This window comes from Lepeophtheirus salmonis, chromosome 9, assembly GCF_016086655.4.
Source record: "Lepeophtheirus salmonis chromosome 9, UVic_Lsal_1.4, whole genome shotgun sequence".
Lineage (NCBI taxonomy): Eukaryota > Metazoa > Arthropoda > Copepoda > Siphonostomatoida > Caligidae > Lepeophtheirus > Lepeophtheirus salmonis.
This window is the reverse complement of record NC_052139.2, coordinates 19,551,845-19,575,627: the sequence shown is the minus strand read 5'-3', so window position 1 is coordinate 19,575,627 and position 23,783 is coordinate 19,551,845. Positions and strand designations below refer to the sequence as shown.

The window sequence follows — 23,783 nt, the reverse complement described above, 5'->3', positions numbered from 1 at the left end:
TATCTGCAAAAGGTTTAGTTAATGTAGCTGCCCTAGTTTCCAAAAAAAAAACTTGCTAAAATACGAAACTAAAAGCGTTTATTCTTCAATGACGCACCTGGTAATATCATCCATTATATTATTTAATAATTAATGTTTTCCTAAGTACTTTATCTACAAAACGAACTATTATTTAGTGCACTCTTCTTTCCTCGATATCAAATTAATTTTTGTGTTGTAAAGTAAAAACGTTTTCAAATGTAGAGATATTAACAATTTCGCTCAAAAGTTGAGGAGTTAACCTCTGAATGTCTCTCAAATGTTACAATTTTGTTATATGAATATATTTTCACTATTAAAACCCATTGAGAGAGTGAGAGGATGAAAGTATAAACACATATTTTTTTTAAAGTACACAATAAGACCACCCTAATATATAATACTTAAGAAAAACATAACACCACCTACACATGACGCCCTATTTTCATATCCTTTGCTTTTTTGGAAAAATGTAAGAGTTCCTTCTTTATGTTTTCACTCCATAAGTCGGTGATTTCTTATCGAACATATGCACTAGAATACAAACTTTATGTAAACTAACATTTCTCTCACTTAGGCATTATCAAGTCCTATATAATATAAATAGATTTTATGTCCTAATAGAAAATAAGATATGCCACAAAGGTACTAGCTATAAACATTAATTAAATTTAAAGAAAATAAACAGACAAGTATTCATATTATATAAGAAATGAATATGTTTGTTATGGGCTGTGTAACGTTTTTAATAGATAATTTATTATTCATACACTTGAACAAAGTTCATTAAGCATACCAAATGATGCAGTTTAATATTGGGACTGAGACCTAGGGTGTTTGCAAAATGTGAGCAGGAGGGGCTGTAGCCCCCCACCTTATGAAGGATTGTTCGGTTAAGGAGCTATAAAATTGCGATGAAGAAATATGGCACTCGTTTTCCACGTATAGAATGGATCAATATGCCACTTCACATGGATTGTTCTCTTCGTAAAACGCACTTGACATCTGAGGATCTCATGAAGTCCGCCCTTGAGAAAGTTAAAAATATTAACAAAGTCAAGAAGATTAAGAACGTTTCAAGGGATGGTCTTGATAATACCTTTGGACGTGTTCATATTCAATCGCAAAAGGATAGAGAGATTCAAACTAGAAAGAGAAGGGCTCTTAAAGCCTCTTTGTAGGAAAAGAAAGAGGCTTCCCCTCAAAAAGCGAAAGAAGTAGAGGAAACACATCGGGTTTTCATGGGAACTGGCTAAAATTGTTATAAATATATTCATATATAGATATGTATTTTTTTAACCAATATTCTAAATAAAATATAAATAAGAAGAAATAATAATAATTTTTTGTATAGCTGTAGATTTTTAATTTTTTTTCCAAAAAATTAAATTTTTGTAACATAAAATCAACATTTTCTTTGTAGTGTTGTATAGAACAGTATCTTGCTGTCATCTGACGCCAAACACTTCTAACTGACCACCAAAACAAAAATCAACGTCCTATTTGCGAATGTACTAGATGTTCGTTGCTAAACGACGTTGGCACACTGTAATTATTTTAAAAATAATTTTTTGAATCTGCAATGATATTGAGCTACATTTAATTGCTGATCGAGTGCAAAAACATAAAATAAAACTGATCCAAACATGTTATAATTAAATTCACATCAAATAATATGAATGTATCTCATGTAAATTTAACGACTAGATAAGAAAACTTTTACTGTACAAAAATGGACATGTTCTACTGCCGACAACCCACGATAAGAGATTCTTCTAATATGTATCTATAAAATATACATCTACTTAATTTATAGGTTAATTATATTTAAGGATGACAAAGACATAAAAATACAGCTAAATGCAAGGACCGGCCTTTGCCTCAAGATACTCTGAATAAAGAGAGGACAAATATATGAATGAATTACAAATTGTCACCTTGAATTCTGATAAGTTTAAAATATTAAAAGTGCGCTCTCTTTATATTTGAATTATGTCCATGTTAGGGATGAGACTATTTTAAGAGAAATAGTACAGTTTCATTATCTTTGCGTGCTACACAAGTTGTATCACTACTCAGATTTTAATCCAAGTTGCCTGAATGGATGCCATAACTTAGATACATGTTTTATTTTTTTATTTTATTATTGCAATATTTCCTTTACCCTTCCCCATTAAAGTCATCATATCTTAGAATCAATCATTAATGGGGAGAATTTCTCACGTTTGTAGTGATTTAGCATTAATTAAATTTATATAATGCGTTTATAGATACTCATAAAATATACAAGTATTTCGTAAAATATATATAGTTGCTTTTTTAGAGATCATTTGAATAGAGACCCAAATAAAACGGAAACTTTGAAGGGTCGATATCAAAACAAGATTATAGAGGTCTACAATTTTGGTCAGGAAATTTTAGATTGATCTAGGACTCTTATAATTTTGTTGGATCGAGCTAATTCAATCCTTCAAAACTCTGCTCAAAGATCCATCAATATCTCAATCAAAAATTCTGTCTAGATCACCCACTAAAAACTTTGGTCTCATTTCAAATTCGGCTTGGATACAATTGACTGATTAATTGTTGATGAATTTATGTAATTTTTCACATTGTAAACATCGGTACATTGACGTTTTAAAGTATTTAATATTGGAAGTGTTGCAAAATTATGAGGATCACAAACTGCTAATGTAATAATAATTCAGCATTTATATAACTCATTTTTCTTTTAATTTTCTATCCCTGTTCTTTTGTTCATGATCTGAAAAACTTTATAGAACAATATTTGAGCTGATGACTCAGACCAAACCACATTTAGCTTTGACCTTAACACGTGAAAACAACTCTTACCTGAAATATAAATATAATTTCAATTACAATAAAATAAATTTTATATCTGTTGTCTTCACAAAAAAAAAATGTAATGTTGGCTAATTTTTTGTTTTTTACATTTTTTGCATCTCCAATGCGGACTTATGTGTCACACCACCAAATCAATGGGCGTGGGGCGTGAGGAGTGGCCATTTTTTTTTATAAGAGACAAAAAACCTTTTATATGCCTTGTTCTAAATGTGTTTTATGGCTTTTTTGAAAGAATGTCAGCTACTTCCTAGTTTTTTAATGATGATTTTCATAAAACATATTTCATTTTTGAAATATATTTTTTTTCAAATTTTTGTACTCTGTTCAATATGATGGCCCTTATGCAATCTTAGCATATTGTTCAGGGGTATGGGGTCTTTAATTCACATGAAACTTCGTTTCAACGAGGATAAATGTGGATTGAGGCATTACCGACACCTTCTAAGTGGCCACGTGGCTTGTGAATATCCCTTATAAAAAAAGTCAATAATTTTTTAAGATTAAATAAATATAAAGAGTGGCCCAGAAAACTTCTTCCTTTTGATATCACTATAAAAAAAAAGACAAATGGATATTTTTCAATAATTTTTTATTTATTTGAAAGCCTCAACATTCCAGTTAATGATGAAACACCATTTCATTCATATGGTCACCGTAACTAGCCTTACAGTAGCCCATTCTATCGACCCAATTTTTCAATACATTTTCGATTGTGTGAGCTTCAATAGCTGCAATGGCGACTCCAATTTCGTGTTTCAAATCGTCAATCGTTTCTGGATGGTTGGTGTAACATTTATCCATGACAGCTCCCCACAAAAAATAGTCCAACGGAGTCAAATCGCAGCTACGAGATGGCCAGTTTACGTTACGTTGCCATCTCGAGTTAGTTAAAATCCAAAAAAAAAATCGGACCTGGTCATTTTGACCCATCCAATGTCTTTATCTCATTTACATACCTTTATGATGATTAATGCAGGGGATTTGCATCGACCTTTTGAAAAGCTTAATATTCCACAAGGTACGACTATTTCTTGTTCATACATATGCATTATTTAGACTTGTTAATCTTAAGTATTTTCGACAAATAAAAAAAGACAACGAAAGTTAACATCTTAACCCCTAAAAATTGAACAATGTTCGCAACTATGAGAAGCAGAAAATAAACACAAGTTTCATTCCTTTGAAAGATATAGGCAGGAATTACTCCTTATCGATCCTCAATTTTACTTTGAGTACAACCAAACTTACACTTAGAAGTTAGAGATACTCACACATAAAATATGTTACACTCATATGTAAAAAAAAAAAAAAAAAAAAAAAAAAATGAACGTGGCAATCCTGACCATTCGAAGAATGTTTGGAGGGAAAGCAGCTTAGGTGCAACAGGTCTTTTTTTTAGATCGCTCTAAGCAGTCGTGAGAGAATAAAAATTAAGACGAATTCCACTCCGTTTATAGGAAGGACATATAGGCTAGAATTACACCAATATGGATCCTTAACTATACTCATAGTACAGCAATGACTTATTGCTCCGCAAACAACCTTCAGTGTTACTTTCTGTCATTCATGTGTACGCGCACATGTGATTACTTTATACTTCGATGTTCTCTTTTCAAGAATGAAGGAATTATGATAATAGCTCCAGAAAATAAAAATAAAAAACATTGAGAATGTTTACTAGAAAAAGCCATTTAACAAGACTTTTACTTATAACTCCTTAGAGTTACTTTCCATGGCTCATGAGACACATTCGCTGTTGCACACTATAAATAGATTTGTTCTCCTCAAGAATAAATCAAAAATTATAGTAGCTTTTAAAACTAAACAACAGAGTTTAGTTTGTCAACAACAAAAATCGCACCCTAAAAAGTTATAAGGATTTGCAACCTTATGTATTTATGCTATGTAACTATTTCTTGGCAACGAATTCCTCGAATAGTTACTAAAACTAATTGTATTACATTATACAAAATATATGTAACATAACTAAGTCCTCCAAACCTTCACTCTAACTCGACTCATTTGTTAATTTATTACCTATATTTGATTATGCAGAGTTGGCTAATGATACATTAGCATAAATAATTATTAATGCAGAAGAAATACGATTAATTTGTACAATGCCCATCATATAAATCACCTATTTGACATTTTAAAATAACCATAATTTATTGAACTGGTCAACCTATCATGCTTGAACTTATTTTGAAACTAAACTAAAACTAACTTGAAAATACTAATTTTAAATTTGACATTCATTTTGATCAATCGCATTGAATATTTGCTTACTAAAAACCATAGTGATATCTATTTAAATAATGTACTTAGTTGATTAAATTAATTTTTTTTCTTTATAAAGTCGTAATGAGACGGCTAAACAGATGCTTTTTCTGGTATCAGCATCGGAAAAATAATGTTTGATTTCCGATTCTGATTCTTATGTATTATTATCTAATACTGTTATTTAACAATTTATTACTAGATCTAGGAACGCTCGCCCAGGAAAATTTACATTAAAAAAGCTCACTGGGCAGAGGATTCGCCTTATGTAAAATATTTAATGTACATATCATTTACACTAAATAAAGGATAGCGATTTATTGGATCAATTGTATTTCTTAGAAATTTACAGTAAAATTGTATTTTTTAAATACTACATAAAATGTTGAAGAATCAGCATCCGGATTTTTTACAAGAATCGCATCGGAATCAAGAAAGGGAATTTTTATTCGAATTGCATTGGAATCGGCGTTGGGATTTTTTTCAGAATCGTACCATCACTAGTTGTAAGATCATATTTGTTCGATAATGTTTTTTATATTATCATTTGTCTGAGTTTTAGAAACTTAGTTCACTTTTAATTGAGTGTTTTATTGCAAAAAATCTTGCTAATTGTCGGAAAAAAAGTCACGTCCATTCAACTTAACGTCTAGTAAGTAAAAAAATAATTTATGTATTTACGAAAATAAGTTACTGGGTCCACTGTATGTAATACTCCTTGATGTATATATCATATTCCAAGACAGTATAAAGACAGGCGTAGAATTTACAGGGATCACTATATAAGATGAATGAAATCTCGTAGGCGTTTTACTTCAAATCATATTAAAAAAGAAAAAAAAAGGAAGTACTTTATAGACAATTTAAAAAAAATGAATGTGACTGAAGATGAGGTTAAACAAATCAAATCATATTATATTTTTTTCTTAATTCTTATTCATTTTTATTCTTGAGGAAAAAATAGTATTAAGGGATTAGCTACGTTTGATTGTGCTCATGAAAAACGTAGGGTATTTATTGTGGTGTTATTTTCTATATCTTAAAAGCAAAGTTTGTATGTTCGTCGAGGCCTAATATATCTGGGAAATGTCGTTTACTACCACTTGTATTATAATAAAGTATTTTAGTTTAAAAATAGGACATGAGCGTTGTTCGCTTATATTTGTTTGTAAACAAAGCATATTCTTAATTAAAAAGTGTATCATTGTGATAATGTTGACTGTGTACAGTGCAATATAAAACTGTATTAATTTTTGGATAATATCTTAGTTTAAAAATAGGTCATGAGCGTTCTTCACTTATATTTGATTGTAAACACAGCAGCATTGAAATTTATTATATAAACTTATTACACTTATATATATATGTGAACTATCCTAGGGACGCATAATTTGGAGGGCATCTATATTCCCTGTTGTGTTAAATGAATTGGGATTACATAAGAACAAAAGCTAATTCTTATACATTGAAACTTAAAACAATACAGATAGTAAACTGCATTTTATGATCAGATGTGTACTACTATTGTTCTAAACGTGAATTAACGTAACTCAAATTAGCTATTGTTAAGTTGTTAACCCTACATATTTTTTAACATAATTAGTAAACTGGGATAAAATATTACCCAAAATGAATACAGTTTTTTATTGCACTATACGCAGTGAACATTAGCACAATGATACACATTTTTAATAAAGAAACATTTTTGTCAAATTTCGTAAAATCTAATAAAATACTAAAAATAGTTTTATGAGCTTAAGTTTTTGGTAAAAAAATTTATTTTATTGTTTAAAAAGTTAGTCCGAACAGTAATAGTAAAGAATCTCAACAAGTTATAATTTCAGTTGCGGGTTGGAACCTTTGTTTGATTTAAAATACTTATATTTGCCCTGATGTGACCTTTGATAAATTGATTGATTTTATTTAATTCTTTTATTGTGACAATCAAGTTTGTTGTCTTTGAGTGCAATTTCTGACGAAGACAAAGTATGAATAAGAATAATTTGTTGATAGAAATTCACCATGATTCGCTCAAAAATATAAATATAATTCACATTCAATTTTTAGAAAAGTACTTTTTGCTTGCTTTCGTGTTGACGGTTCATATAAAGTAATTTGTAGATAATTCATGATTCAGAATTAAATATATATCTTACGTTTTTTAAAGATTTTGAATTATAATAGCAACGCGTCTAATAATCTACAGGAATTGAGAAGGATTATGTTTAATATAAATAGATATCTTGCTAAATCAAACGACACTAATTATGCATTCTTCTTGGCAACATTTCTTAATAAAGCACTCATTAATGTGAATTCCAAACAGTTCCTTGTATGGTCAATTGACGAGTTTAATTTTTTTCTAAATTATGGAATCTTTTTATATTTTTGTATGTCCTATAAATACAATTTTTAATATGTACTTAACATTAACGAGTATGTTGACATGATAGTCATTTTAAATGAGTTGCCTCATTCATTTTCTTACAAATAAAGACGTAAAATACATAGTTAAGAATGAGTAGTTAAAAAGTATCTCTGTTTTTATGACTTTATTACATGACATAATTTTTAATTAATGCTACTAATTTTTGCTCTCCCCAGATAATTGAAAAACTTGTTATCCACTATGAAAATATTCTCCCAATCCTATAAAAATTAACATGTATTCATTTGTCTGTTGTTGACTTTTCACTCTATTCTGCATAAGCAAATCGTACCGTGCCAATTAGAACTCTATATATCAATTATTAAGTGCAATCGATGTTGGATTATTCCAAAAAAAAATGTTCCAAAATGTATAACTGTCAAATAACCTTATGGAGATGACTGTTGGCAACAAGAATCAACATCTATCCATTAGGCCATAAAAAATCAAGCTTAGTTCAAGGAAAGCCTCACCGATTTCTAGACTCTAAATTTGTAGCTTTCATCCCCAAACAACTCGCCACTTGACTATGTAATATAGGGCTACGTGGAGAGCAAGGCCTTCAATGTCTCCTACCGCAATGATGATTCCCTGAAGGCCTCCGTTGGGAAGGAGTGGACTGATGTGTTCCATTACTACGTCATCATGGGGTACAAGACCTTCAAAACTAGGCTGGAGGCCATATTGGCCGCAGTAGGATGACAATTTGAGCAATAGTTTTTTTTTATGTTATAATAACAAAATACACCTGATAGTATGAACAAATAATTCTTGATAAAATTAATTAAAATCTTACTACCAAAAGTAGTACGATTTGATTACACGCACTGTATTGCTTATGTTTCAAATTTGTTGCATTCTAAACGTTAAATTTTAATTGACTGTTGTTAAGCTCTGAACAATTAATTATCAATTATTAAATGAAGAAAAGTCTTACAATTAAACATAATTGCCTAACTAACAATGTAAAATAGGTCTTATTATTCTTTTTCTACTTGAATGAAGGGTTGAGTGATATCTTGTGATCATTTATGATGTATTTTCAACTACTCTTTTCAGAATATATTGATTACTTTTGGCATCTTTTATAGGAATTATATCATATCTAGAATATCGATAAGTGATAAACATATTTATATCGGGAGTTATTTATTGTATCTCTGGCAAGTCCTTATATATATTGTATCTCTGGCAAGTCCTTATATATATTGTATCTCGCTATCTCTCCCACAAATATAAACAGAAACAAGTCTCAAAACCAGTTGGTAGCTGTTTGCCAAGTCTTCCAAATTGTGAAATTATCACTCAATCATTGTCGGAGATTGTAAAAGGCATTCAAAAATATAACCATAATTCAACTACTCGGGAGAAATTTAAATTATTCTCCTTAACTCAATATGCGTAGGTTTGCATCTCAGAATTCCTAGAAAAGGAAATACACTTAGTGTATATGAACTTCAAGGACAATTCTTTGGTGAGTTGGAGTAAATCTAATATTATAATGATAACTTATACTTAATCAGTACAACTCTATATAAACAATTATATGAATATAAAAAACATAGCTAATAAACGTTCAAAACACTGATTATTGGGAAAGAAGAAGAAACATTGTCAACTGATCATAAATACAGTGTCAATTAATGTGATCAAGGCGGTTATTAAAAGAAAAAGTAAAACATTGACTCCAAACTCTGTTTACTACCATGTATGTAGGATTGATTATCTTCAGAAAAAAATTACCAACAATGAAAAATTGTCTGCAATTATACAACATTCATAGCGATTCATCTACGGATATGTTTCATCAACAGATAGGTCGGACATATCTAAGGATCAGTTGCTAGGTTTTGCATCTGCAGTTTAGCGACAATAAAACAAACCTCTTAATTTTCCAAATTACAACGCAGGTATATGAAATTTGTGTGATACAACCTTGGGAACTCTTATAAACCATCAATGCCTCTTCAAATAACCCCCTATAGAATTGCCTATGCTACAGATCAACGGGGTGTGCTCTATAAACTTGGAGCCTCAATGATGATAATAAACCGAAACACCACTTCAAGAACCATAAAGAATCTCGCCTAATTTCCCATACTTTTTTACAATGACAGTTTTGACGGTAGCAATCTATGTTCAATGGGTTTTTCTAATGATAAGAAAAGTATCAAGGGATCTTTAGATGGGTCAATTCTTTCTAATGATGTGACAGATTGGTAAATAAATCACTGATAGTACATTAAAGAAGGTGTATTGAAAAGTTTTCGACCTCAATCAATGTGAAGATGGCAGCACTCGTAAACAAACACTAGTATCAACGATCTCTTGTCAGTGACTTACCAAATTTTGAGCCATTTTGGTCTCGCAGTTGTTATATTTAACATTTTGCAGAGGAAAACGTCGAGTAATACTTGGACGGTTTTCAGAAATGGGAACATCGCTCAGAGAAATTTGTAGACTTACAATGAAACTATGTTGAAAAACAAAATAAAAAATTCAGAAAAAATGTCGTGTTTGTTTGTTAGGTCGGAAACTCATCAGACCACCCTAGTATATGTAGCATACCTGCAGATAATTTTCCTGCAAGCAATTTTCGACTAATGACAATTTTCCAATGACAATATTTGGCAAGACAATCTTCCTATAAGTGTTTAATACATATAATACAGGCTTCAAATCACTAACATAAAAATTCAATGAATTGTTTTTTTTTTTGTTGGCAGTTGTAAATTTTTTTTTATTATTTTCAGAAGAATAGGTTAAGTACCAACTGATTTTGAGACTTTATTCTGCTTCATTCTATTGAAAAGGTGGTCAATTACAATAAAGGTAACAACGGGGTAGTGAGCCAAAGTTGCCTTTTTTTCTCAACTAGCTTCTTTATTCCATTATACTGTCAATACAAAAGGCAACTAGAATGATTTTTCTCAAAATTGAACATGGACTACATTTCCATTCTTTGACAATTTATCGTCAATTTATATATGTACAAACTATTCTTTTTAAAGCTGGGAGGGTGTTGCAAATTGTCTATAAAGCAGCCAAAATTGATTGTTACTATAAAATAATGATAAATTAATAGAATTTAATGAAAAGGCCCTATTGTGGGCAATAAAAGCCCCTTCAATCAAATATACGTTTTAAAACATAGTATAAATTATTGGGTATCTTAACTCATCTTACAAATTTGAACTCAATGCATCAAATTGACTTACACATGTCTATGAAATATTGGGTTATATATTTAAAAAAATCACAGTTGATGCCACTGTGAATAAACAGAAAAGCCGCCATATCACAATTAAATATCCAGACAATGTCTTAGAACAAGAAAACAGACGGAATCTTGGGAGATGGGGAGTCTGTCTTCCCATTATTATGGAGAGGAAGAAGTGGCTCATTGTAGATGCTTACATTGAACTTCTGGATACAAAGTGCTACTTCGGGACAAATAAAAATTCGGAGACAACTTTGTTTTCACTCAAGACAAAGCTCAAAGTCATCGCACCGCTAATACCCAGGCATTCCTCAGAGACAACTTGCTGGATTGTTGGGACCTCAATATATCACCACCTCTTCTCCAGACAAAACCCCGTTGGACTACTCTATCAAAGCGCATCAGACGGACAGCGTATGTGCTACTCCGCATAATATCGAGTGTACAGTCTCTATAGGCTTCCATAAAGAAGGAGTGGACCAAGCTCGAGTCTGACTACTTAGTTAAGGTCTACAAGGGATTTAGCCTTCTTATTGAGGCAACTATTAGAGCTGAGGGCTCGCATATTTAATAAAAGTTTTGTTGAGCACTATTCATATGTTATTTTGTAAAATAAATGTCCACACAAAAACCTTTCATTTAAATTTTACTCTTGAAAAATTAAAAAAAATATAAAATGTGTACCACTAGATAAGATAACCCTTTATATATAAAGGGAAAATAATATGGAATCTTGAATTTTGCTCGAGATTATTTTTATGTTGAGGGACCAGATATAAAAATACGTTTGAATCAAGCATGATTTCAGCTCAACAAAACATAATCCAAAGCATTAATAGAAGATTTTTATGTACGTGTCACTCTGTTGTTTAAAAAACACCAAAGGTCAAATTGAAATGCTTCTTTATGTTGACTTATGTCATTTAATTGTTGTGAAATTTCTTCATCATACATTTGTCACTTCACCATACTATAAATATTAAAAGAAAATATGATATATATATTTACTTAAAGTATGTATACTTGTAATGTCCTCAAGGATCATGACTCACATATTGTATGTTATATATATGTACATATATAGGATTTAAAAAATATAAATGTCAAATTTATCCCCCCACTATCTCTCTCCATTTGATTGTACTTAATTTTTAGTGTCTTCAAATTTCCCAACAAAGAGATTGCTTACATGCATATCTAAAGTAAATGTTTACCATAGCATTCCAAAAAGAGATGATAGATATATAGGTGCAGTAGTATTTTTCAACAACATAAAGAAATATGTAAAAAAAAAAAATACCAATTTTGATAATTTTTTAAACCACTCATTGATTTGAATAAAAGGACAAAAACAATGTTATTTGTTGCTGTTCTTGTAAAAATCTCTTTCTTAGCCATCCCAAGCATTCCGTTGTGAACTTATGCACAGTTATTGGTGATGAGAATTCGAGATCGATTGTTTTCCGGTTCGGTATTAAAGGAGGTTTTTTTTAGACCGACATTTCGATAGTAACCAGGTTCTCTAACAGTAAACCAAAATTGAATGACATTCAAATTGTGACCGATTTTGACGGTCTCATCTTATGCACCAACTCTTAGTTGTATAAGTTGATACTTTATTGTAATATCGCAACCTTTCCCCCCGGAAAGAAACAGATAAAAAGATTCAAAATTAGTTGGGAGTTGTTCTCAGCTTAACCAGATTAAACTAATCAAACTGATTACGGTAAAGAAGTAGAAATATTGATAGCTGACAGGAAAATAAAGCGTAAATTTGTGTGTTTTAGTGATATAAGGCTGTGATGAATATATCATGGCGTTTCTTGCCTTAAAAAAACAATGGTATTTTGTTGAAAGCTGTCAATTCCCTCGTTTCATTTAATACGTCATGGCTATTTCATTTTTTATTCTTTTGGATAAATAAACAAAGTAATAAGTTATACTATACATATGCTCCGTTTCCAAAAGGACAGGACTACAATTTCTGGTTGATCTCTTGTCGTATATATATATAAATATATATTTGCCCATTTTAATATTTCTAAGGATTAACTTTGGCTATCATATACAAAAACAGATGCATGGTACGATTTTAATAAAATATTACTAAGTAATATTATAACACAGTAGCAAATTGGATACTAAGTAGGATTTTAATATTATAAAACATAACAGACTCATTTTAAAAATTGTAGATAAGTAATATAATAATAATAGTATGGGAGTACTTCAGAGATGAATAAAAGTTCGTATAATTAACTTTTTCGATTAACTACCAGATGATTTTGAGCCTATCTTCGGTTTCTTTTTGGAAGAAAGGTTGTATGAAACAATAAATGTAGCGTGGTGGCATATGCAACACTTTTTCTTCATAATACGTCATTTTAATATTGTACACAATTTTAAGAACACACTTGAATTCATCTATAAAATTTCTCTTGACCGAATTTTAAATGAGGCCGATCAATACTTTTTAAAAGAACAAAATTATATCGGCCAAAGAACCGTCTAGGATTTTTGGACCCAACCCCAATACAAACTTAAGATTCTGTGGGATTAAACCACAACTGACTGATGTGATCCACAATCGGATAAAGACCTCAGCTCTTGTCATGGAAAAGAGTCCAATGTCATCCTTCACGAGGCCCAACACGAGGCACACACGCCTTTTAGAGACGGAGTAAGATTATCCCTGTCGGTGAAAACGAGCTACCAAAGTCCTCCAGCCTAGCTTGACCAACAATCTCATCTTCATCACTAATGTTGTGTCTGACGAGGTCATGTGACACAAACATTATAAAAAAGAAGATCCAGAATGGCCAAGAGAAATGAAGAGAGAGCTCTTTGATGAATAAAATAAATATACTATATTCAATGATGTAAATCCGGTGTGTTTTTTAGCTGGCTCATTAATTTGTAATTGGTATTATACACAATTAATTTTCTTTTTCTTAGCAGTTGTCATTATTATTTAATTCCGGAGTAGTGAACATCCTTTCATAAATAGATTCATGTATATTCAAAAGCTGTTTGAACATTCGTATGTGGTCATAAAAGACGGAGCGTAACCATGAGGATTTGTTGCAGAGATTTAATTGTTAGTCCTTGTTGGACTCAGAGTCCAACTGGGGGATCAACATCGGAGTAATACTAGTAAATGTCATTGTTTATATCCTTTTTCTTTCCTCTCTTGTCACAGGAGATTGCTGCTGATCTAATTACATGTTATGAGCATTACTCTTTCTCTCCTCTAAAATATTCGTCAAAATGTTCGGGTTACCATGTTGATTTTTGGTTTCTTTTTTTTAATTTGGCCATTCCACACTGGATTTTCACCTTTGAGTATATTCTATATACAGAATACACATAGGTATTACATACTACTCTGATATATACAACGAAGTCAGGGTATTAACAGACAGGAATGCAAAGCCAGTACTTATATACATATATATATATATATATTACACATATTAACAATCGCAATAAGAAGAAGGAGGGAAGAAGATCCACTGGATCAAGGGTAACTACAAAAATAACAAATAGTTATATTTATATGTGCAAAATAATATACTACAGTCATACAAAAGATGGTTTGATACCGGTCTTTCCTGGATTAGCGGTGGTTCTTTCATTGATACACCTACACGTGGATTATAACAAGAAGAACACCGCATTTAATTGGTGATAATATGTTTGTAATATAATAATATATAGCTATTAGGGTTTACAACGCAGTCAACCCCAAACTTTTCCCCGGTTTGGTCTTAGCTGATTTTATATACATCGATTTGGACCAATATTTCGATCCAGATCGCAATTACAGACTCTAAATCAAAATGGAAGCGTTTTCGTTCTGAATCTATGAATAAATTTTTCCCCACTCCTGATTTATGAATGGTGCAAATATGATTTATGCAATACATTTGATACTGCTGATGTCCACAATTTTGAAAACACGAACGACGTTCCCAAACATCCATCTATAGATTTCATCAGGAACATTTTTTTTCCTGATTTTTTTTTTTTTTTGAGAACGTCTTTAAAGAACTACATTGGTTCCTTCTATTAAAAATCCTAAGAGGCTCAGACCAGTCTATAATTTTTAGTCAAACACTAGGATTTATGTTGTCTAATAATATTAAAGATATTTCCTTTATGTCATAGATGCATGAATTCAAAATCATATAACAAGATAATAATATTTAACAATATATTATTTTATGAATTATTCAGAATATTGTATTGAAGCTGTTTTGACAGGGGTTTTTTCTGATGTGAGAACTTCCACTCGTATTCAGAGTTCTTATATATTACTGTTGTTATTAAATATGATAAAACATTCAACATTTTTTTTTTCATATTGAATCAATAGTAAAATCCTTCAAAAGACAATAAAAAACGTTAATTAATACAACGATAGTATTATTTTTGATTTGAATTTAACTGATGGTAAAACCTTAACCTTCCAAAAAAAAAATATATATATATATACATATATTTTTATACAGATTTTCAACCCTACATCTGTAATAATTTTTGGAGCCAAAGTCCTCAAGCACAAATATACTAGCCGTTTTGGACCACCATCTCTTTTTTTTCATAGATTTTGAGTCGATTAAAAATGGACGAATAAGAACGGAGCACCCAAGTCGCGGAGAAACCTCAGCGGGAAAAATGGTAATCAAACAGTTGGGCAGACGAGGCTTCCCGAGGTTTGACATTGATACAAAAACACAGTTTAAAAACCCTTCTACTTCATCTAAGCAATAAAAAGGGCCCGCTACAGAATTGATACCTCATCAATTTATACGAATAAATAGAATAATGAGGATGAGAGTATAAATTGCACATTCTGTAGCGAAAAAATAGAAACGTCAATACACATTATCAAAGAGTGTGATAGGATAAGACCTTTGATTCGAATGTGTGAAGAAAAAATATAAGAAAATCTATAAGTTTTGATGTAAAAAACTGATGGAGTAGTGGCCACGGAGCCAAATCTTCCCATAGTTTTTAAGGTGGAGGCCATCATCAGCAATGTGCAGGTGATAATTTATTATTACATATGCAACAACAAACACTTCCAACAAATTTTGAAGGTGTAATCGAGAAATTACTCGATGTTTTCGACAATTGTAATTAATTCACACTTTTAGGTGCATGTATTAAAAAAATGAAAAAAGATGTGATTTTAAGTGTCATTTTTCTATTATTCTTTTTTTTCTTATACCCTTATCAGATAAGTGTAGCAATTGGATTATATAAAGTTTTTTTTTTTTTTCTGGACAACAGTTGAATAGCAAAAAAATAAAAAACACCATGAAGCATATAGTTTTGAAGCTTTGGTGATAACTTTTTGATTCCAGCAGCCTGCATAAGGAGTTTCGCTCTAGAGTAGTTTATTGTAATATGATTAAAATAACTTTAAGAAACTTAAATAAACCTCTTTTAAAATAATTTGAAAGCAAACTAGCTAATTTAAATTGCTTAAAAATAGGTGAAATCATTTTGATTTATCTGTCCGTGATCGAAGGTGCTATATAACAGTTGTTTTTTTGTTATTTGCTATTATTGAATATATTCATAGAATAGCACATAATTCAAAATAAGGCAATAATCAAAATCCATAAATGGAATCCAACCCCTTTCATTTAATATCCCCAATCATTGAATTTAAAATGGTATGTCTTTTTCACTTTAATGATTGATTTATGGTGATTTTGTTGTGAAAGTTTTATATATATATATATTCATTTATGTATATACATAAGGAATTAGGTACATAGTACAATTGATATATGCTCACACATACATAAATACTAGCGCTGGGACAGTACACTTAACCCACGGTTCGGTACAAACTGCGGTTCACCTTTCACGGTACGAGGCCCAGTACGGTATAAAAGTAGAATCTTTTTTTTTAATAGAATAAATGTAGCTTTTCAAATTTTTTATATATTTTATTCTTTTCGCTACAAATAACTTAATCCTAAATATACATAACTTTTCTAAAAAAACAAAGGTTGATATGAAATATACATATGTTATATAATGTCATTACTTATAATTTTTTTGCAAAAAAAAGTTGGCTACATTTTCTAGTAATAAATAAGACTGCAGTCACAATTTTGCCATCTTTTGAAAAAATTATTTCTCTTGATACGGATGTACCTGTAGTTAGTTGCAAGGTATCGTGAATCAAACTTAAAAAAGTTAGTACATTTATATAAATTATCCCAAAAGAAATACGACTGGGTTCTCGTTATCTTGAATGCATTTTATGAGTTATTATATTTTTGTTTTTGTATAAGCAAATACAGAAATTATTTCTTATATAAAACTTTGCTTATTGATTAAAATCTTTCCAGACTATTTAAATCTATTAATTTAAAAAAATTACCAAAATTTTATAATATCAAAATACTTAATAACCTATAATATATATAATTAATGCACCGAGGGCAACATTTTTACCCTCTCGACAAAGGGGTCAAAATTATGCGAAGAAAAAAACTACGTGGTTGATGAATAACTCCTTCATCTTAAATTTATATTATTAACTTATTTCTTCGCAGGCACCCCAAATTGTTCTCAAGGTAGTAAAAATTCTCGATTTGTTAATTAAAAATTATAAAATAAATTACCCTAAACAAGATCTCACACATACACCAATTGAAGGCTTCAGACGATAGTTAATACTTCTAGGTATATTTACATCCCAGAAATTACAATATAAAGTCCATAACTGACCGAAATAGTTTAATGAAATAAAGGTGCGCTTCTATTTATGACAGCAAAACTATAAATTAGGAATTACTCATTTTCTGGACTTTTATTCGAGATTGCTTTTGTTTTGAAATAAAGAAGTGTAATAATTAAAGACTTATACTGGAAAAAAGAAGAAAGTATATTCATACTTATATGGGAAATTGCCCTCTTTAAAAGGAAATCATTATACAAGGTTATGAACTTACGAAATTACGTAGGATGAATGAAAAATAGTCGTTTTTAAAATAAGAGTCGTATATTTCTACGTTTCAAATTTATTTTTTACTTATTGGCAGGCTTGGACTCAACTCCATATTTTGAAGAGTTGAAACTTGATTTCATTTATCAATGAAAAACTCGAAACATGTTTTGGACTCAAATGTTAAGTTAAGAAAATAAAATCTCACTTTTTTTCTGGTGCATTATTCTTCAAAACAAAACTTTTTATACACATATAACTTTTCAAAACGTTAAACAACAAAATGTTGATAAAATAGACCTGTTAGTACCTACTACACCGGCACCAGTATGTATTTTCAAGTGAGTGGGGGTAAATTATATAACAACAACGACATCATTATTATATTTTGTAGAGGGGGGAGGCGTTCTGTTTTGGTTTTTTTTTGACAATTTTGAGTGAAAATTTCAAAAATTCCATTTTTTTGGAAAACAATTTCAAATATTATTTTTTTTTGAAAAAATGAATTCAAATATTAAATTTTTTCCAAAAAAATTTCAAAAATCTATAGTTATTCTCAAAAAGTTTTAAATATTCAATTTTTTGGAAAAATAATTTCAAAAATCCATATATATTCTATAAAATCAGAAAAATCAGCTGTACACAAAAAGTTGTTAAATTTTTGGAAAAATAAAAATAATTAAACAATTTAATTTTTTGGAAAAGAAAGATTGAAAAATTAAATTAAATTCAAATATTAAATTTAAAAAAAAAAAAAAATATCCTATCTAAAATGTATTGCAAAACAAATTATAATATTACAATTTCTTGTAAAAAGATAAAATTTCTTAGTGTAGGAATGGTGGCTACATCCCCTCCAGTCCACCCCCTGGGGACACCCCTGACAGTATATGGTACAACCCATTCATAAAAAGAGTCATTTAGACTTTAATAACTGATAAGTCATCCCCTTCATTGTTGACATAATACATATACACTTCGAATTTATGTTACTGATGAAAAGATATGCTTATTTTTTGTAATATATGTAGATAGGTATACCTTATATTCGAATATACAAGTGTAAGTCATGTGTTTTAGTCAATGATTTTACTCAACCGAGTGGCACTTTGGGTTAGCCTCAAGATTTGATGAAGAAAAAAACATTATTTATTTCACAAAATGATACAAATATTTTGTAATTGTTGTCGGATAACATCAATTTTTGTGTTGGGTTTCTGTCTGAAAATCATAGACCGGACTGAGACCTTGAATAAAAGTGCGCCGAGTTAACTCGGTACTATTAAGAAGTTCGGTCTGGGTCTGAAACAAAAATTCGGTCATGATCGGTATTACAAAAAATCGTTTGAAATCGGTATCATTTAAAATTTGGTCTAAACCGATTCTATCAATGAAACGATGAGGACATCCAATGTGTTGTAAAATTCTGAACATTGTCGCAGTAACATCGTTTGAAGTTATATTTGTTCCATGAATCATATTTAAACATTTATAAATTAGGATAAGGGAGAAAATCAATCCAAAGATTAAAAATTATTAAATTTTGGTATAGGGTCTGAGATCACGGCTTGACCCGAAATATCTAAGTATAGAGTAACTACGTATGAGTGTGTTTATGAGAAACAGAAAGTAACACTGCGGATTTGTTGGGGAATTATCTTCTATGTATATTAATAAAGCAAATCTATATCATTAAAACAGAGTTTGTGTGTTCATCGACGGCGTAATAACTGCGAGTAATGTGGAGTATTACAGCTTGTATATAATAAAGACCAAATAATTGGAAAAGGACGTAGGTATTGGGCAGACTACATACTGAGTTTAGGGCATATTTTTTTTTTACAAGGAAATCCTTTTAAAGACAATAAAATATATATATGGAGTATGGATTACACAAGAGAAGGAGAGGAACAAGATAAAATATTTTTCTGTATGTTATACATTAATCGTCATAATATTCCTTTTTATTTTCTATAACTTACTCCTTTAAATGTACTATGAATGGATAAGTTAATAATTTATTTTCAAGAACTATTTCACCCTTAAAATTGATAAAACTTTGGATTTTTATTTTTGTAAGAATGATAATTTCTTATATTGTCCGGGATGTAAACCAAGTCATCTAGATTATTAAAAGAAAATAAGAATATATTACATAGAATCTCAAGGAAAGATCGAATAAATAAAGGACTTTGAAAATGTTTAATTACTGAAATACTAAGATAAATCTTATGCAGCGTCGTTATCTTTATTGTATCTTGCAGTCTTTCCTTCAAAAAGACCCAAAATTATTTAGTTGTTAGTAAATTCTTCCCAAATATGAGAGTATTTTACACAATCCTAGAAAATGCCTCAAATTTATAGTGAGTTAATTTGAGTTCAAACAATTAACGTTCAGAATAATAATAGGTTGAATAGAATAAAAAACTCAACTCCCAATAACAAAAATAAATAGTGTAAATCCTTATGTTAATGGGATAACACCGTGTTGTATATAGGTGTACACTATAAAAGTCATATTCAAGCTGCAATTAATTTTCAAATAATCGCGACGTTATATTTGACTCGGACTTGCAGTTAAAAGAATCCGACTTGTCATTAGGCTATATACTCATAATCATTTATTATTTCAAATGATTGTTCTGTAAGCACAATTTAAATTGATATGACTGAGTTTTAATATTGAGGATGACTGAATCAGAACTGGATACTCAATCATACTTGAAACTCAGACTCGATTCACACGATAAGACTCATTGGATGACAACTTATAAATCGATTCGGAGTCAAAGACTCACAACTGGACTAGGGCAGAATCCAACTTAAAGACTTTATTCCGACTCTCAGAAACTAAACAACTCTGTTTTATATCACCTAGAATGGCCTCTTTTAGGATTTACAGAATCAAATATCCTTAGAGTTTTAAATTGTAAGCATTTTCGTTATGTAAAAACAGAAACCTAAAAATTAAACTCGTAAGCCCGACAATTTAAGAAATTTTTGAGAGGGGAGGAGCTTAACTGTCTTGAAGTTTCATTAAATAATCTGATAGCAGGAGTGAGCGAAAGGGAAACCGCACATGTCCCACTCCGTATACAGTAAGGCAATCCGCCGTATTTACTCCATTTTTTATCCTCAACTACATTTGGAGTCAAATAAGAACTTACACTTATAAGTAGTGTTGTGTCAGTCCTAATTTCGGACTGAAGACTACATTCCCGTCCAATTTAGTCTCGGTCCGGTCCAGTTCAGTCCTGCATATAAGCCCTAAAAACTGAAATAGTTCGATCCTTGAAGAAATTACTCATTTTTTAAATCTGTTTTAGTACTGACAGTCTGAAGGACCGGTCTCAAGTACTGATAGGATCAGTTCGAAGACTGGACTTGACTGAATAAATAAGGCCTGACATATACCACTATCTATAACTCCCCAACAAATCTTCAGCGTTACTCTCCATCTTTTATGATCTCAAGTTATTACTTTTTACTCTCCTTAAGAATGCTATATAATGATAACAGCTTTAGAACATATAGAAACACTGTTCCAGTTGCCATCAACAGCAACAAAACTCCTTCACTAAAAAAAATGCAAAGTATATACATTGCTATGTTCCATCATTTGAAGCTACAAAGATACATTAATTATTCTTGTTATTATAACAACATTACGGTAAAGGTATGCAGATTCGAAATCAAGACGACTATGATCTACACAAATACCCTCAATAGCAATCAACACACTGCATACAAAACACCGTTTTATGCATCAATCCTCAAGGGGTCACAAAATAATTTTTTAGGGAATGTTTTTTTTTAAAGAAAAAGAGTTTGATATATAAGGCAATGGCATAATTTGTGATGTATATAAGAGTATGTAGCTTGGAAAAAATTTAACAGGTGTAGGTTGTGTGTAGTTAGATATGTACATGCTGCAGCAGCAATAATATGGAAATGTACATATGGGCCTTGAGCGCCCATAACTTAGTGTAAATTATTTTAATTAATTTTAAACTAAAAATATTTATATAAGTTGTTTTTATTTACCTATTTTGTGTCTCTAGAGTCAAGTATTCAAGAGCTCCATTATATTCTTTCATACACTAGGATACCACAATAAATATATACATATACCTTTCGTTTATCTACACTTTGATCATATGAATGATATAATAAAAGGGTCACAAGCATGCTAATACTCATTGTAAACATGGGTTAACTTAGAAACATATGTATAATATACAACATATGTTTTCGTTCACTTTGTTTACCAAGCTTCTATATTATGTGTAAATATAAGATGTATGTATATAAATATTGTACCCACCATGTTCTTTTTAGGGCATAGTTTAGCTTGCTATAAATATATACATATATATTCTATACATATTTGCTTTGGAAGAAAGATCCCTATCGTAAGTATCTATGATACATAGACAGACGTTAACTGAAGTAGTACATTGCCAATAGAGCGTTTTTATGAGACGTCAACATTGTTGATGAGGGCCGAGGGGCTTCCGCAGGATTACGTGCATATATATATTTTATTTATGTGGTGGGGCTTGAATTTTGGATATTTTTTTGAAAAAAAATTTGAAAGTTAACTCTTCAGAAAAAAATTTCAAATATTTTAATTTTTTTTACTTTAGTTATTCTCAAAAAATTAAATTTCTCGGAAAAAAATTTCAAAATTTCACAGCTGTTGACAAAAAATTAAATATTTTGGAAAGGAATTCCAAAAATTAAAAGCTATTTTCAAAAAAGTAATTTTTTTTTGGAAAACATTTCTAATATAAAATTGCTGTGAGAAACATTACCAAAATCCATAGTCTTTCACAGAAAATTTAATTTTTGGAAAAAAAATTCAAAAATTAACATTTTTTGACGAAAAAATAAAAAGCAATTCTAAAAAAAAATTTTATTTTTTTTTATTTTTTGGAGAAAAATTTAAAAAATCCATATCTTTTCTCAAACAATTAATTTTTTTTTTAATTTCAAATATTAAATTTTTTAGAGAAAAATTTCAAAATACATCGCTACTCAAAGAAAATTAAATTTGTTGGAAAAGAAAAAGAATAATTGCATTAAATTTTTTTAACTTTTCTAGTTAAAAGCAAAAATTCCTTAATGGGGGGGAGGGCTACAACTTATACATGCCATTCCCTGCAGACCCTTCTATGGACTAAATAAGCAAGTTTGTTAATTATAAACACCCTTTTTTATTTATATGAAGAAACTATTTTATGTTAATATGAAGTTTAATAAATTAATAGTACTTAATAAATAAATTATAACCATTTAGATAGAAAACTTTACGAACACTCAATGTAAGATTTCGATTATAAATAAGTTTTATTTATATAAATATTATTATCATTTCCGGAAACTGGAGTCGAGGTCCGTAAAATTCCCCGACTCTACCAATCAAAGCTCTGAATACGACTTTGCAGCCCTTAAAACAACTAATAAAAGGACTTGAACCTTTGTGTCCATCAAAAATCTATCCCTCTAATGCCTAGTTTAATTATATATCAGATGAGTGGCAACGAAACCATAGAGGCCAAGAGGCCATATTCACCTCACACTCCACTTTTGTAGAATTTTAATAGTTATCGGAATACAAAAATTCATCTTGCCTAAAAAAGTAAATGTCATAATGTTGGAGAAAAAAATGGTTGTTTCTTATTTAAAAAAAAAATGTTGTTAGTTCAAATTTACACTCTTCGGAAAAATTTAACTCTAAAATGAAAAAAAAAAAGTTTTTTTGTCTCCTTAAAAAAAATATTTGTCAGAAAAACAAAACAAAAAAAAACTTGTCTATCAAAATTGTCAAAAAAGTTTTGCAGCCCAGTTCTCTCTTCCAAATAAAAGAAATCCTGCCACCATTATAAAATTTGGCCCTACACTTGGAAATACAATCCGGCGCCGGTGAATCTTACCCTAATTATCTGTATTATAAATATGTTGCAACTTCGTTATACAATCTTATATCCTTATTTTAGATA

At 30.1% G+C, this 23,783-nt stretch overlaps 1 protein-coding gene across 33 annotated transcripts in view; it reads right to left on the bottom strand.

Moving 5' to 3' along the window:
• The window catches only part of sif (still life), a 146,706-nt gene that overhangs the window by 101,742 nt on the left and 21,181 nt on the right, over positions 1 to 23,783 (bottom strand). Inside the window, exon 1 of one of the 33 annotated variants that reach the window (XM_071891091.1) lies at positions 21,826 to 21,979. The exons of 29 other annotated variants lie outside the window; for them this stretch is intronic. In XM_071891091.1, the coding sequence (XP_071747192.1) occupies positions 21,826 to 21,878 (53 nt within the window). In that variant the 5' untranslated portion in view covers positions 21,879 to 21,979. Of the gene's footprint in view, positions 1 to 21,825; positions 21,980 to 23,783 lie in introns of those variants that run through there. 3 more of the 33 variants (XM_071891085.1, XM_071891079.1, XM_071891088.1) reach the window with 3 other exon arrangements.